This window comes from Copadichromis virginalis, linkage group LG15 (genome assembly GCF_057382275.1).
Source record: "Copadichromis virginalis isolate Kocher_CV1m ecotype Utaka linkage group LG15, C_Virginalis_male_GT1.1, whole genome shotgun sequence".
Classification (NCBI taxonomy): domain Eukaryota; kingdom Metazoa; phylum Chordata; class Actinopteri; order Cichliformes; family Cichlidae; genus Copadichromis; species Copadichromis virginalis.
The window spans coordinates 20,424,150-20,440,533 of NC_140632.1; the positions used below are offsets into that span (position 1 = coordinate 20,424,150).

Genomic DNA, 16,384 nt, shown 5'->3' on the forward strand with positions numbered 1-16,384 from the left:
CGATGTTCCAGTAAAACTTTCAGAGTTTATGAGAGACAGTAGAAGGACAAGGGGAGAAAAAAAATCAATTTTATCACATTTATTCTTTTCTGTAAAATGAAGGTCGTCAAGGATGGAGAAACGGACAGGAAACGGCATGAGAAACAGGAACTGTGGTGTTTCTTTCATTTCTAGATAATAGCACAGACTGAGGAGTGAGGGGGAGGCTGTCCAAGGTCTACATACCAAGATCTTGTTTGTTTGCAGCAGCTGAACCAAAGTGTCACAGTTCATATAGATTTCAATGCACCATAAAAACACCACAAAAGGAAAGGGCCTTTGGTTTTAATGAATGCAGTCAAATAAAATCAGGAAGTTTGACTGCAATAAAATTATTTTCTCTTATTACCTTTAATTAAATAAATGCTGTTTCCTGTTAGTCGCTGTGGCTCAATGTAATTATATAACTAGAGAATTTAAACCTAAAGCCAAAAGGACAATGGTGCTTTTCTGAAGCATTGATTTTGTGATCTGTTTAAAGCTGCTGAAAACAAACATTTCTGTTCTTTAAAGCACTTCTCAAAAAATCAGTATATAGGATGTTGGTTTAGCGAAATAACCAGATAAGCAAAAGCAAGCATTAATTTAGATACCAGACTCCCCCGCCCCCCAATGTTACACAATATATTGCAACAAAAGGAAAAGCTCTGTATACTATATAAGGATAATTAAATGGCACATTTTTAGAAATTATATAAATAACATTTATTTCTATTTTAATATTTGATAATTGAAACAATTTAATTTAGACCTTTCCCTCAGCTTGTGTAAAAAAGGTTCAATAAATACCTTAAAATCAATTGTTTATTAGAGACTTGGTTTTTCTTTCCTTCCTGTCACACCGGCATCGTATTTTCTCTTTTTACTGGATTTATGACGACCATCTTGTAGTTGTCAAGGGTGTGGTCAGAGGGGGGGCATGGGGTGGCACAGGCCCCACTAAAAATACAATTAACTCCACTGGATGAAAGTATGGATGGGACCAGTGGTTCAAATATAGCATAGTGCATTTACTCAAGCACTGTACTGAAGTTTGATTGATTGATTGATTGAATCTTTATTTTGAACATGTTGAAAAAGTACAACAAAATAGAATTAAAAGAGACAAATGAACAAAGCAAAACAAAAGGAAAACGAGCAACCACAACTCCAAATAACGTTCATGTTCAAAAAGGTAAATATAAATGGCCTGTATTTATATAGCGCTTTTCTAGTCCCTAAGGACCCCAAAGCGCTTTACATATCCAGTCTTCCACCCATTCACGCACACATTCACACACTGGTGATGGTAAGCTACATTGTAGCCACAGCCACCCTGGGGCGCACTGACAGAGGCGAGGCTGCCGGACACTGGCGCCACCGGGCCCTCTGACCACCACCAGTAGGCAACGGGTGAAGTGTCTTTCCCAAGGACACAACGACCGAGACTGTCCAAGCCGGGGCTCGAACCGGCAACCTTCCGATTACAAGGCGAACGCCCAACTCTTGAGCCACGATCGCCGGAGCAGGAAGAAGCATAAACTTATTTAATCCCACCCCTTTTCCACTATCTAGTATCAATAGACTACAGAAATACCTCCTTGCAATTACATTATATGTTATGTGTAATTTTTTATTTTTTTTATTTATACACATATATGTTTCTATCTATCCATACATACGTATATACACACATACGCACATATACACATTTTCAATAACCCCATTAACACCTCAAGGATACACAACCTACAAATATATATATATATATATATATATATATATATATATATATACCCATACCAACATACCCGTGCACGCGCACACACATGAAAATATTAGACAAGAACAGCCTATAAAATCTCTACCTTTTCCCTGTACCCTGTAAAAACCATATCCTTAAACCGCTTTTTAAACTGCGCCATGCTCGGACATTGCTTCATATCTTTACTTAGTCTGTTCCACAGCTTCACTCCACACACAGAGATGCAAAAACTTTTTAATGTTGTACGGATACGAGGATGTTTTAAATTTAATTCCCCCCTCAAATTGTATCCCCGTTCCCTTTTAGAAAACATTTTTAGAATATTCAGCTTAATGTACTACATCTGCTTCAGTAATGCATCTTTATGATGATGCCAAAAATCACTCCTAGTGTTTTCTAATCCAGACTGTATACTGAATATATTTCAGATCAAATATTCTGATTTTCTGTGGGCCCTTTGTTCTTTGTTCTTGGTGTCCCATGTGATAACACTCCCAGACATATGGTGGTTGCCGTGGTGATTTAAATCAATTAGTGCTTCTACAATAAGAATAGCAGCTCATTTTTCTCTTTGACCGATGTCTAAAGAAGCTCCTTTGAAATTAATACTCTTTTCTTTGTTACATTGCATCAAGAATTAAATTGATATTTTAAAGTAAATAGTGTGCCGACCTTTTCCTTTTGTGGCAAAAAAGTACAAAAGAGCAGAAAATTAAAAGGTTTAGAACAAGATTGACATTCTCATGCAGGACTTCATAGCTCGTAGCAGGAAACAGGTTCAGAAGATGTTTCTGGTTAACAGAATGTCTCATTGTCATGTGTGTCTGAGCTGAATGGTTCCCACTGCATGATTTAACTGTTGACACGATCTCAGGTACAACTTTGACCTGTGACGCGTTGTTTTCTTTGCAAACCCTTTCTCTGATCATGTCTTTGTGTGTATAAATGTGCCACCCGATTTGACTGGTCTTCTTTTCTTCAGCCTTCCTTTGCTTTCAAAGCCATTTGTTAGTGTGAGATGTTTCCCGCTTTTACACATCTCTTCTCATCTGAACTTTCATTCTGCTCAGAGTGACTGGTGCTTTAAGACTGTGACTGAGCAATGCCGGTCTTCAGACTGATCCATTCACTCTGCTTCGATCAGCATTTGAATATTATTAAGTTAGCACGCTGCTCTTTCCTGTCTCTCATTGGCTGGACTGTTACAGCTTCCAGAGCTCTCCCTGTACTCCATTTGCCCTTTTTATCCTTTCATTACTTCCTAAGTTTTTATTATTATTTTGTTTTAAACTTCCCTTTTGCTCCTTTTTGACCCCCGTGCCCCTCCTTTTTCTTTTTTTTTCTTTTTTTTTTCTCCTGTGTAGCAAAAGAGAAAGAATGAGAAAACAGCAGCCAGCAGATTGAGCAGCTCTCCTAATGTCAGGGCTCTGGAGGGAGCAGGTATGGGCATGGGCTTGGTGGGTACAGGGAGCGGCCAGCCCCCACAACCACCACCCCCGCCCCCAACCCCGCCCAGTCGCCTAGAGCCTATCCCCAACTCCCCCCTCCATCACCTTGAGCTCAACTCCAACAAACCTCTTGCCCCGCTGACCCCTCCCACCGAACCCAAGAAATTCATGAGGTGAGACCTTTTCAGCCCCGACTAACAGCAGCGCATTAATTATCCAATCACAGGCCTCAGAAGCACTTTTACTGAAGTGAGTCGTGGCCAGAGGTAAACATTCAAATATATAATATCTTTATTTTAGATTTTAAAACAAACAACAGAACTTGGTTCTTCTTCTCTACAGATGTTTTGTTTTATTATACTCATTCTTTCTTGCCAAGTGTGGCACTTTCATAAACCATAAGAAGCATGAAATCATTGTCAGCTATAGCTGCAGATTCTAAAAAAAGAAGCTTTCAGAAGCTCTGTGCTGTGATCAACTGTTCGCTGATTCCCAACCTTGTTGATTGCTGGTGCCATGTTGAGCTTTCCCCTCTGCAGTTTGTTGACAGTTGTAGAAGCAAGATGTGGAACCTGAGTTTAAGACAAAAAAGGCAGAAAAACGCTGCTTGTTTTTAGATCATTACTTTGGTTTTTTGGCTTAAATATCAGCTGTTGCTACTTGATTTTCTCAGTTTTTGTTATTAGTTTAATCAAGATAACACACTGGTTAAACTGCCAGGTGTTGCTTCCACTTGACTCTGTTTGGAACAAGATTAAAATATATGTATTTAGCAGGTGCTAGAGCTGCAACAAAATTAGTCATCACATAATCAGGCAGTTATTTTAAAGATTTGGCGTTAGGTGATTGGTGGATACTATGGTATTCTCCAGATACAGTGATGTTAGATTGTTTAAATGCAAAGACATTAAAGGTGACACAGAAAAACAAACTCAACCAAGGTTTAGTCAACATATTATAATTTTTTCCTTGGAAATGAATAAAACCTTTCTATTCACAACAGCTGTATAACCTTGAGGAGGTGCTTTATATTCCAAGGCAAAGGCCCTAAAATATTAAATTGAAATCCTCAACAATGAGACAGTCCCATACTATAAAAAATCATTAGGAAGTAGAACCAGGCATCGTATACATGTTTCAGACATTCAGGGTGAACTGGCATTATAGTACATAGTATTAACTGATGAGATAAAAACTGCTGCATGGCTCGTTGCATTCAAGGTGTTATGGTGTTACATTAAGCGGTCACTCCCAACTCCAACCAAGGGGGTGTTTTAACCCAAATCTTGTTTCACTAATGCTGTCCCTAGCAAAGTACTATCTAGAGCCACATCAGGTTTTATCGTCCTGATGGAGTGCTTGTGTGAGATTTATGTTATACTGCAGGTTGGAAGCTAGCATAAAGCTCTTACACTTTTCTGCGATAAATTCATCCCAAATAGAAAAAGGACTGTTAGAGACAACTGAGAGAGTCAGGCAAGGGCTATTTTTTTGAAAACCAAGTTTAATCCTACTACTTTAAACCACTGGGGAAAAAAACAATAGAAAAAACTGTTTAATGCATGGTTGATGTAATGTTTTTGGCTTTTAAAGTAACCAGGGCTACTTTTTAAAAGCTAATTTTAAGCTAATAAGCTAACAGACATGCTACTGTTTGCAGCTTACAGTAGAGCAAACCAGGTTCAATCAAATCCTCACCACTTTGTTTTTCTTGATTTAGATTTTTAAGTGGAAATAATGTCCAAACTATTTAACTATGGATTGTAGATAGTTTTACATCAAAGACATCTAGAGCCTAAACGTCTGGAGTACCCTAAGTCATATAAATGCTAAGCTATGACGACAGTTTGGTCCTTTCATACTTTTTGGTGATAATAACCGTTAATAGTTTTTGATAACAGCCTCTCTCCTCGGGGTTAGGGTTTGGCGAACAGTTAATCAAAAAGACTTGTAGATGATTTTCTGCCTCCTTTCAGGGCCTGAGGTTTTTACTGTTTATATCACAAACCAGCTGACCCTGAGTCGACATTAAAGGACACGACTACTTTCTGCTGCAGCACGTTTGAACTCAGAGGCATTGGCAGCTCTTTAAATAGAAGTGAATAATATGGAAAGGGCAACATAAACACAAGAGTCCCGTGTGCGACTGAAGCTTCAAAGAATGGCCTTGGAATGCAAAAGGGGCATGTTTTTACTTTTGATTTCTTTTCTTTCCCATCAGTCCGAACATGTTGCTGTCTGAACTGTGTGCATGCTGAATGTTCTTTTTTTTTTGGTTTTGTTTTCTCTTCTTTTCAGTTCAGGACGTTTACACTACCTGTTGTTATTATCCACTGTGTCTTTTTTGTCGTTGTTTTGTGTCACACTGTGACGTTTCTTTCTTCATCCTCACCATCATCTAAATTTCAGCATGTTGCACTTTTACTCGACTCGAAATGGGCTCGACCGTTTTTGTAAAAAGTAAATAAACGTTTTTTTTAATGCAGACTTGTATTGAAGTAGATATTGTCTTTTGCTATTATGGACCGTCTCCCTCTGTGTGTGGTGGTGTCTTATTTTGATCCTGCTCTACTCTACGCTCCAGTAAACGCTGCTTTGGTGGCTGTGACGAACTGTGTGAACTGATATGATGATAAATTATGCAACATGCTTCTCACATGAATACATGCAGTGTGTATGCGTGTGAGGGGTGGCGGGATGAGGGGGGGGGGTGTAGTTGCATGTAGGTTTACAGCATGTGTGTGAGTGAGTGGTTTCTTTCCTTTGTGCTGCATGTTGTACTGCCGAGTAAGACGCAGTGGCTGCTTTGCAAAAGCTTGGGACAAACCTCTGTTGATTTAAAATGCTTGCACAAGCACACACACATTATTATTCCTCATTGCCAGAGCTGTACCCTAACACACATTCTAACATGCACAACAAAGTAAGGCGATGACAGTATGAGGTCAGGTGTTAGAGGCTTTGAAATGTTTTCAGACTATAGTACAATTTATCTCTGCTCTCACTCTTCACACTCTTTGTTCTTAACAAACAGTTTGAGTGATGGTAAACATTTTCCTTACACTTGAGCGATTTGCTATGCTGGCCTCTTTAAATCAATAAGTCGTTACGTGTTTAACCCTGATAAACGTTATTCAAATAGACTTCAGTTTGTATAGAAGAAGTAAGTCAGACATCAGAGCAGTAAAGAGTAGTTATTAGACTGCAGCTTGCACCCGTTTTGGCTGAAGGAGATATCTTTGTGCCTACAAACATCCAGAACATTCATAACAAAGATCTGTTTAATAGGAAAATATAGAACGCAATATGTATAACAGCCTGTTAATGGTGTTAAATTGGGTATGTTTAAGTCCCAGACTAATCCTAATCTAATCCTAAATTCAAGATGACTAACTCAAGGTTACGTGTTTTAGGTTAATGACCCTAAATTTTGGGGTATGGACAGCAAAAACCCCAAACAAATAAAATAAAAACAAGCTTCATAGACGCGTATCAGACAGACAACAAGAAAGTCAGGAGTAAGCTGCATATAAATGTAGGAGAATTAGAGGGATTAGAAACAGTTGAGGAATAAGAAACAGCTGAAAGGAATCAAGACAATCATGTCGACAGGAACTAAAGAGAAAAACACCAGAAGAAAAAACAAAATATCAAGTATCATGCACCAAAAACACAATAATATAAATCAAAATCTGAAATACAAAACTCTGCAACAATAATAATCCTCATTTACCAGAGCCAACGAGACGCCAAGCCAGTTCAATGACTCTCTAAAACAAGGCATTTTAGACCCCTCCCCCTTCAAGGCCCGCTTTCTTCTCAATGGCTGCCCCTCAAAAACAGAAAGTTTAAACAGAACGTGGGTGCAGCTTCTGTGCTCACAGCCAGATTTGACCATATTAGTAATCTGTTGACATCATACAGATTCAAGAATAGAAAAAAAAATAGCTGAATGAACCTTTAGAGCAGACTGAAGTCTCAGCTTTTGGCTCTCACATAAGCTGTCTTCAGGTAGCTGTTCTAACGTGTGCATTTACTCATACAGTCCTGGGATTCTTTAAAGCTGTTTAAAAGGCCTAAAATATCATAGTATATTAAAAGGTCATGGCCAGCAATGTCACCTTACAGCAAGACCCTGAACTGGATAAGTGGAACAAAATGGATGGATGGATCGTAAAAAGTATAGTAAAAAAAATTATATTTTAAATTAAATAGTTTTGATATAAACATATAGATAAGTAAACAAAGTGCAAACAATGCAAATTGAAGTAATCTACATCAGCGGTCCCCAACCTTTTTTGCGCCACGCACCGGTTTATGCCCGACAATATTTTCACGGACCGGCCTTTAAGGTGTCGCGGATAAATACAACAAAATAAAACTAGTGAAAAGACCCAGGAAAACCGAGTAAACGATAAAAACGATAACAAAATAACGCTGAAAACTGATAAAAACCCTGAAAACCATACATTTCACACCTGAGCCTCAACTCTCGCGGCCCGGTACCAAACGACTCACGGACCGGTACCGGTCCGAGGCCCGGGGGTTGGGGACCGCTGATCTACATGATTGAAATGTACAACTGAAAGACCAAATCTTAAACACTTGAGCTGCAGATGATATGACTGCACCTTGATCCCTTAAAAAATAAGGTAGGCAGGTGAAGTGCACACATTTGTAAAAGCCTGCTGAGTTTCTAGCCCTCTGTTTCCCCCTCAATGTCCAGTATTTGTGCAAATGCAAAGAGAGGCCACATCCTCTCTCTGCTGTCACGTACAGTGGATAGACTCCCTCCTTCAATCTGATACGCTCCTCTCGCTCTTCTTACTTCTTCCTCTGACCTTGATTCATCTTCTCATGCTCTGCCAATCTCTTTTCATCTCCTCTCCATCGTATTTCCTGCCCTGCTCCTGCAAGTCATCCAGCTTCTCTGCTCACGGTTTCATGCCACCACATTTCACCTCTCTTTTCTCCTTTTCTTCTTGCGAACAGAAAGCTGCACTTCCTGCATCAAAGCTTCCTGAAAATTATCTTTAAAATCCTCTGATCGCCTCGTGATTCTGTCAGTCAGTGCACACACTGAGAATACAGACTCTGAGGGTGTTTAATATGAGATGACCGTGAGCACAAATTATACATTAACATGAATATTTTATGAATTTGTGGTAAAACAGAACGCCTTGAGTCTGCACTGTGACTGTGCGCAGCATAAACAAGATTTATTAGGCTAAGCAAATATAAGGGAGGTCTTTTTGGGAGAAAGTAAAATAACAAAAAAATACCCTCGTAAAATTTTAGCATCGCCCCGGGGTTATGGGACTGTTTGTTTAAGAAGTAGCCCATTAAGAAACAGAAGGTGTTTGTTTTTAATAGATGCACACACTAATTAGTTCAAACTTTGGGGAACAGTGTGTTTCCCCTCTGAGGACGTGAGTCAGGAAGGAACTGCAGCTTGATTAGATCATATAAATTCCAGCCGCGATTGGCATTCTCCTGGAAAAGAATAGACTTTAAATCATTGGATAATGCCAATTTAAAGTAATTTAGTGTTATAGAGTTACCTGCTGAGGAAACTAACCTCTTAAAGTATTTTAACACACATATACTCACCAAGCTCAGCCCATCAGTGCTCTTTTAAAATGTGACAAAGACAATATAAAAGATGCACAAAGCTTAAGAATCTGAAAAGTTGAGCTTAATCCCCAAGTTGTGTTTCAGCGGGAATCCTACACCAAAACCTGCCCCTCATTTTAAAAAAAAGCTATTAAACATCGAATCGACGCAACCCACAGCTTGTGATTGGCCTGTTCAGTCCCATCGGTTCATTTTGTGCATTTCTGGCTACTGTTTTGCAGCAGTTTTGAATTTATCAGTGAGAGAGTAACAAAAAATAAATAGTATAAAGAATAATTCAATGTTAAGGTCATACTGGAAATGATGTTAACCTTGTTTTGTGAACTGTGGTCAATATTAGAGTCAGAGAGGAGGCTTTTTAATCACAATGATTAATAAGCATTAGCGTAAACAACTTTAGGCTTCTTTAATCGGACTTTACTAGCCAATGGGTGATGCCACAGTGACTACACCCATCCTTTATAATGTGAACACAGCCGTAGGATTAAAATGCATCGCAGGGCGGTAGAAACATTGGAAGTGCTTCAGAGACACAAAAATAGGAAGAAGCAAATGTTGTGACATTTTCATAGAAAGTGCATTACATGACAGTTTGTGCGTTTCACAGACAGTTACCCTGTTACTTCTAGGGTTAGATTTTCCTTCTTAATGGTCCATCACAATTTCGTGTTCACAAAGCAACACAAAGGGTGCTTTGGGCTTTTTATTTTTTGTTAAACTCAAATACTTCCAAAGAATTCAGAATTTAACGTCTACACCATATCTTGCATAAACACTCATCCACACAATTACTAATATTATAGATGCAGAGCTGTGTCCAAACTCCTGTGTGAAACTTTGATTTCAAGACAAATAATTGTATCTTTTAAAAAACAAAGGCTTCAGAGCTTTGAATCAGATTTTTCAGCTTCCACTGAAGAGAGGCTGCTCAACTGAATCTGTACTTCCCTTTAAGATGCGGAAGAAAACAGAGACACACAAAAACCTCCGATTCAGTCCAATAGCTGTTTGAAGTTTAAAAGTATTACAGTTTTAGAATGTAGTTTTAACTTTGGTGCCTAGTTTTCAAATATGGTGTAGTAGCCATACAATAACAGGCAGTGAAGTGGGGAAGCATCACGTTGTTGTTTTTTCATCCAGACAAGCATGAATAGGTAAAAAAAAAGATGCAAAAGCCATTTTCATTTCTCGTTATTTGCTTCAAAAAATGGTTTTTGTTTGTTACTGATCTATGAATCATTCAAGCATAAAAAAACCATCAACTCAGAATCAGAATCAGAAACTTTATTGTCATTGTCACGAGAACAACGAAATTAAGAATGGTCCCCGATCATTGCATCATCCCTAGCAATATCAAAATATAAATAAAACAATAAAATTCAATAAATAAATAAAAAAAACTCAAGAGATAAACCAGTGTGTGCACATGACAAGCAAAGAACCCATTTTAAATTGTGTCTTTAGACACTTTGTTACTAGTAGCCTGTCACTAAAATACATAATTGTTCCCTTTCTTTATATTTCTTTTAATGAATCTATAAAATGCCCAAAAAATAACAGTTTGCCAAACATTACAAAATTTCGTTTTGCATGACAGTGATCCCACTGCAGTCAAAGCAATCCTGGATAGAACAACATAATAAACTCTATCGGTCATGGACTGGCCTCCCCTGAGCCCAGATCTCTACATTATTGAAGCATCTAAAGGCAAATAACATCCAAAAAAAATAGCTTTTAAGGTCTATCAGAAAATCTTATTCAGACAGGATGAAATTGTTCCATTTTTGTAACTATTTTCAGCTGTTTTGAGGCTCTAGTGATGATTTACTGCAGCAGCATCGTGATATGATTTTTTGAGGAGCCAAATTAAACCGTTCTCATGGTGATGAGGGACGGCGCTGCTACAGCCATGTGTTTTTAACAGTTTTGCTAAACGGGGAATACTCTTTAAAAGATCTATTCACTTCAAAGGACTGTGTGAACTTCACTAAACCTTTACTTAGAGATAAAACATTGCGGGTGGTTACTTTCCAAAGGCTGCACAGGAGAGTAGTCATTCAATCAGCTGTAATGGAGAGCGGAGAAGGACAAACACTGGCGTGGCTCATCTTGAATCTTGTGGTTATGCTGCCCCCTGTGGACAGAAAAGAAAATTACACATTCAAACGCTCAGATTTCAAACTTAAATCACACAAAAACACCAGTGGAGTGTGGAAAAAGGTCAAAACCCCAGTTACATTTTCTCAAAGCATCAGAGGTAGACACACAAACAGCTAAATTAACAGTAATATTAATGATTATTGATTCATGATAGTAAAAAAGTTTAGCTGGTCTGTCTGAGGAGAAACAGAATTCCCCCTTATCTTTCTGTCTAAATAATTTTATTTTCTAAAAACAAACATGTAAACGACAATCTGCCACTGCAGTGAAAATAACACACATAAAAACACACGTAGTATTGGACACAGCAGGAGAAGTCAGGATCAGGCGACACAACAACCAATAGGAAGGAGGGAATGTGGTAACTAAAGAACTGGCTGAACTCATCTGTTACATCACTGGTTACAATGAAGACATGTGCACAGGCGGGCATCCCGTTACATGTAGGGTTAGATCGGCTTTGGTAATGCTCCGTCACTAGCTCATGTTCACAAACTAACACAGAGGCTGCTTTGGGCTATTTATTGTAATAGTTAGGAAAATACGTCCAAAATTAACATCTACACCGTGTCTCGCATGAACCTCCACAAAACCACACAGTCACTGATGTTTTAGATGCAGAGCTCAGTTTGATTTATTTCAGTATTTAGACCGGACGAAGTACTAAAACAAACATCTTCCACACAGTTGTTAATGTGTGTCCCCCGCTCTTTCTGCATGTTAATATCAACAGAGTGTGAATGTTTGTTTTTGATTTTGGAGGCAAAAAAGGAAAAAGGTTTTTAGCTTTGGATCAGATTGTGGAGCTTCGCTGGAGGAAGGCCGCTCAGCTGAACCTATATTTTCCTGAGAGATGAAAGCATTAGAGCATCATTTTCTTTTCAATCAGAAAGTCATCATTTGAGGCTAAAGTTGGATTATTATAAAAACACATCGACTTTCGGTGTGAAAAAATCGGAGAGCGTTAAAGTGAAGCTTGTGCTTTTCACCCCTTTATGTTTAAGACTAAACGAGCTGAGCGATCAGCCTCTCACTTCTCTTTCCTTAACTTTCTGTTTGTGTGTGTCCGTCCTGAAGCCCTCCTGAAACAAAGGACTCTGCCATCGACTCCCCGGACGCTCAGCGCCAGGAGTGGTTCGCCCAATACTTTTCCTTTTGATCGACCACAGACCTGCAAACACAACGATTCAGCATGTCAACCGAACTTTTAAAAAAAAGAAAAAGAAAAAACCGATGAAAAAAAACAAACAAAAAACTGGAAAAAATCTTCAAACTATTTGTTATTTATCGTCATTGATCGGTTCGGGGATCAATCCACTTTGGAATCAGTCGACCGAAACTGTAAATCCTGGTTTGAGAATCGCTTCTCCTCGACGTGTCGATCAAACGCACAGAACCTGATGTCGCTGATTTCCACTTCTGGGAGAAACGCCACGATTTTCCACTTCCTGCCGTTGACCGAGACCAAAGTGAATTGAACCCGACCGCGACATCAAATGTCATCGCTCCGATCTGATTTGATTGTTTGATTCTCTCTGATTGTTTCACTGTGGAGGAGTTTCTCTCGTAGTACAGTGACAATGATCATCCGTATGTTTGATGTTTATTTCATTCCTTTACTCTTCGACTTATTTTGCAGTTTCTTGGAACTAGAATAAAATATGAGTGGTGCATTTTCATGCTGCTAATTGCCATTGTTGGACTACAGTAAGAACTATATATAAAGAATTATACGGTAGGTAATTGTGCTCTCTTTGTACGTGGGCCCCACTGCATACAGCATCTTAGACTAGGAGGGCTGATCTAAGACCAGTTCGCCTCCTCATTTATGGTGACATTAACTTCGGACCTGATCCTAGATCAGTTACACTTCTCTGGCGTGCTCCGTGAATACAGGCTCTGATTTTAGGACGGCACCATCATGGCGAGTTTGTTACAGCTGCATAGAAGTTTCAGCCGATTTTGGTAGAATATTAAAACCTGTTTGTATGGTCGTCTGTCTCAACACAGATATAATGATGTCTCACCAATTTTAAAATCAAAAATAGCATATTTTATATTTATATTATAATGTGTATGCTTAATAAATTATTATTGTGACATTTACTGGCGTTTGCTTGTCTTTTTTTAATGAACTGGTGATTTGTGGGGTTTTTTTCCATTATTGAAGTTAACTTATTTTGTTATGAGGTATAAAAAAAGAAAACAAAAGCTTTTAGTTTTTGTTGAATTAATACAGGAGTGAGGGGAAACAGATGGAAAAGCAGAGGAAGAGACGGTACTCTAAATACACAGGGCTGATTGGGGTGAAAGGAAGAGAGGCGAGGAGTCGAGGCAACGAGTTATAAAGCGAATGAGACATCCTCAGTTCAGAGCTTCATTTTAACGACATGTCAGTTCAATGTGACGTGTGGAACGACTGCTTCATTAAGAGCTTGTGCTGCACTGGGGCAGAAGGTTTGCGCATCTTAAATAACTCACTATGAACAACACAGCTGTCAACAACACACCCGCGAGTGTTTATCCTGCTCCTCCTGGAGCCCACCCTCACACCCTTACACTGTGCTCCAAAGCCTAGACACAGATTTATCCTAACATGTATGCATTGCGTTGTTTGGTCTAACAACACAACACACTCCCTCATGCTGGGGGCAGGACTCTACAGACAAATACTTTTCAGTAGAAATTAAAAGTAGACGTAAAGGTTGTCTTGAACACTGTTGTGCTCACTGGAGATATGAGATCACATCATCAGCAGAGCAGCTTTATGGGCTTTATGATGCAGCTGTGCCAAACATCGCTTTAAAATGAGGCTGTTCATCAAAAACTTCCCAACAGTCAGTAGAAGTAGCTACTGTCCTCCTGTGCTCCCAAATCTACTTAGTTATTTAAAATCATTTATTACTTAAACATGTTTCTATGAATTTTGTTTTTGGCAGCTTGAATTTCTGCTAAATTGATCAAATCACAGGAGGCTTTACTATTTACAGAAGTAATTGACACAATTTACGTGAGCTCATCTGCAGACAGTTGTATATGCATTTGAAATTTGATGGACAAATAAATGGGATAAGGTGAAGGAAGAACACATTCTTATATGTATACAGATAAAATGGTTTGTAGTGTTTTTATAAATATATATTTATGATGAGTAGGATTATGATTTATGTTTAGAGAGAAGAAAGAAGGTGAAAATAAAGTGGAAAAATAAGAAATATAAGGTGTGGTAGAAAAGGGGAAAAATCTGTGGTGTTTACCCAGCTGTTTCCTTGTTAATGCAATCATAAATACCATAGAATCTTACATATACCAAACGAACAGGCTGCTACACTATGGAGTCTTAACAGTGACCGCTAGAGGGCGGTAGTGCTGCTCATAACACGTTATTAACAGTTTGACCCGGAAAATAAACAGAGCATGAGTTCCTGTCCGGGCTAAAGATGGCGGCGTCAGGAGCCGGGTCTCCCGGCCGGCTGGTCCAGTACGTAGTGGTCCGCTCGGATCTGGTTCATAAACTGTCCTGGCCCCTGGGGGCCGTGATAACTCAGGCCTGCCACGCCGCTACCGCCGCCATCCACCTGCACTACGGAGATCCGGACACACAGCGCTACCTGTCCGAGCTGGACTCCATGCACAAGGTGGTGCTGGGGGTAAGACAGCCGTGCCAAACTCTGTTCAGAAATTCGCTACTTTAGCTTCTTGGAGCATATTGCGGGTTCATCGCCCGATACAGATTAAATACGGAGATGTTATAAGTCGACATTCTTATTTGAAATCAGCAGCAGCAGTAAATTTCTATATAATATCGATTTATGGCTATTATTCACAGTCATTGCTTCTCTAGCAGCATTTAAAACCCTTCATTTTAACAAATAATAATATCAGAGTGATCAAGCTGAGCGCCGAATTAAAAGACCAGTCCTACACATTACGATACGATGATAAATTATGCGCTAGCAGATACATTTTCCCTGTAATTCATTAGACTTTTAAAGTCTGTAATTTCAAGTAGAAGTTCGCAATAAGAGATTTTTCTCCTCAGAAGCAGGGCTGTCAAACACAGAGGCCAAAGCCAGTGAAAGGTCCACTTCGGCCCAATAGGAGGCTTTACAGTGTGTTGTGTTATTATTAACTTCTCCCAGTTTTTCAATTAAAATATATATATTTTTAAATTGCACTTCACTTTTAAAAGAAGTGTCAGAGTGCTGATTTATTCCCTATAAACATAATATGATATTACATTTTTAAGAGACTGGCAAGGGGTGTCTTTCATTTTGCCTGTTTTCAGCTTTCAAGATGTTCCCCTTTACATTTAAAAGGAAAGCATTGTGCTGGTGTATTACTCTTAACAGCTGTTGTCTATTGTTTTTACTGGGCTGCTTTATTAAACCCACCAAAGCCTGTTAGGACAAACAAAGTGGTGCATATAGAAATAGATGTACTGTCTCAGCCTCTTGTTTGGACAGACCTGCAGTGTTTTGTTCCCAGAACTCTGTCCTTCATTGCAGGAATCTGTTGCAGTCGTCAGTGAGAGTATGCTTTTTTTGTCTCCAGGCTCCAGACGAGGCTGCCCTCTCTGGTCTGTCTGAGTCTCTGACGCAGGCTGGTGTCTCCCACAAGCTTTGGATCGAACAGCCTGAGAACATCCCCACGTGTTTAGCCCTGAAGCCGTATCCAAAAGAGACTGTCCAGCCACTGATGCGCAAGTTCAAACTCTTCAAATGACTTCCCCTCCAAACACCGCCGCCTCGCTGAGACACTCTCCATCCGGACACTCGTTTTTATTTTAAATTGCAGTCTGCAAAATGGACAGTGGGCACTGCACCCTTTTCTGTCCAGAATTAAAATCTGAAATACTGTCTGCTAATCTGGGTTTATTTGTTCTGATGTTTTACAAAATACAAAAGCTGTGTTCATTCGTTTGTGATGTAAAAGCAAAATGAGACGCCAACAAAAGTCCCTTATCTCACCCCCAGCTGGTTCTCATTGCTCATCTAAATAAACCATTTCTGTTTAATGCAGTGTAACTCAGGTGTATGTTATCATATTGTGAATCCTCTGTTTGAAGATGAAATTTATGCCGCTATACTGATGAGTGTGGATTTACATGCCTGCACTGTTTTATAACTGGAGCTCTTGCCAGCTGATGTTTCACCGGAAGATTTGAACAATATTTATCTGTTTTACACTCTTTTATCTAAATTCATGTCACAACTGGAGCCCATCCCAGATGTTACCGGGTAAAAGTCAGAGTCCTCAAGTCACCAAAGAGCCTGGGATTTAAAAAAGAAACAGAAGAAGAAAGAATCCAAGAATTTAAATTTATCTCATCTGCTTAATCTATAAACTGACCTAACAG

General features: G+C 39.2%; 2 protein-coding genes across 6 annotated transcripts in view; both read left to right on the forward strand.

The window, feature by feature from the left end:
• The window catches only part of fam184ab (family with sequence similarity 184 member Ab), a 217,811-nt gene extending 204,680 nt beyond the window's left edge, over positions 1-13,131 (forward strand). For 2 of the 5 annotated variants that reach the window (XM_085432374.1, XM_085432375.1), the window contains 2 exons: positions 3,148-3,404; positions 12,103-13,131. In XM_085432374.1, coding sequence (XP_085288500.1) covers positions 3,148-3,404; positions 12,103-12,184 — 339 coding nt within the window. In that variant the 3' untranslated portion in view covers positions 12,185-13,131. Of the gene's footprint in view, positions 1-102; positions 1,305-3,147; positions 3,405-5,207; positions 5,717-12,102 lie in introns of those variants that run through there. The other 3 variants (XM_085432376.1, XM_085432378.1, XM_085432377.1) reach the window with 3 other exon arrangements.
• A 1,292-nt stretch (positions 13,132-14,423) lies between these two features.
• On the forward strand, positions 14,424-16,052 carry ptrhd1 (peptidyl-tRNA hydrolase domain containing 1). The gene is made up of 2 exons (XM_085432380.1): positions 14,424-14,675; positions 15,580-16,052. The coding sequence occupies exons 1-2, from the start codon at positions 14,466-14,468 to the stop codon at positions 15,748-15,750; spliced, it is 381 nt and encodes a 126-aa protein (XP_085288506.1). The 5' UTR covers positions 14,424-14,465; the 3' UTR covers positions 15,751-16,052.
• The last annotated feature ends 332 nt before the right edge of the window (positions 16,053-16,384 follow it).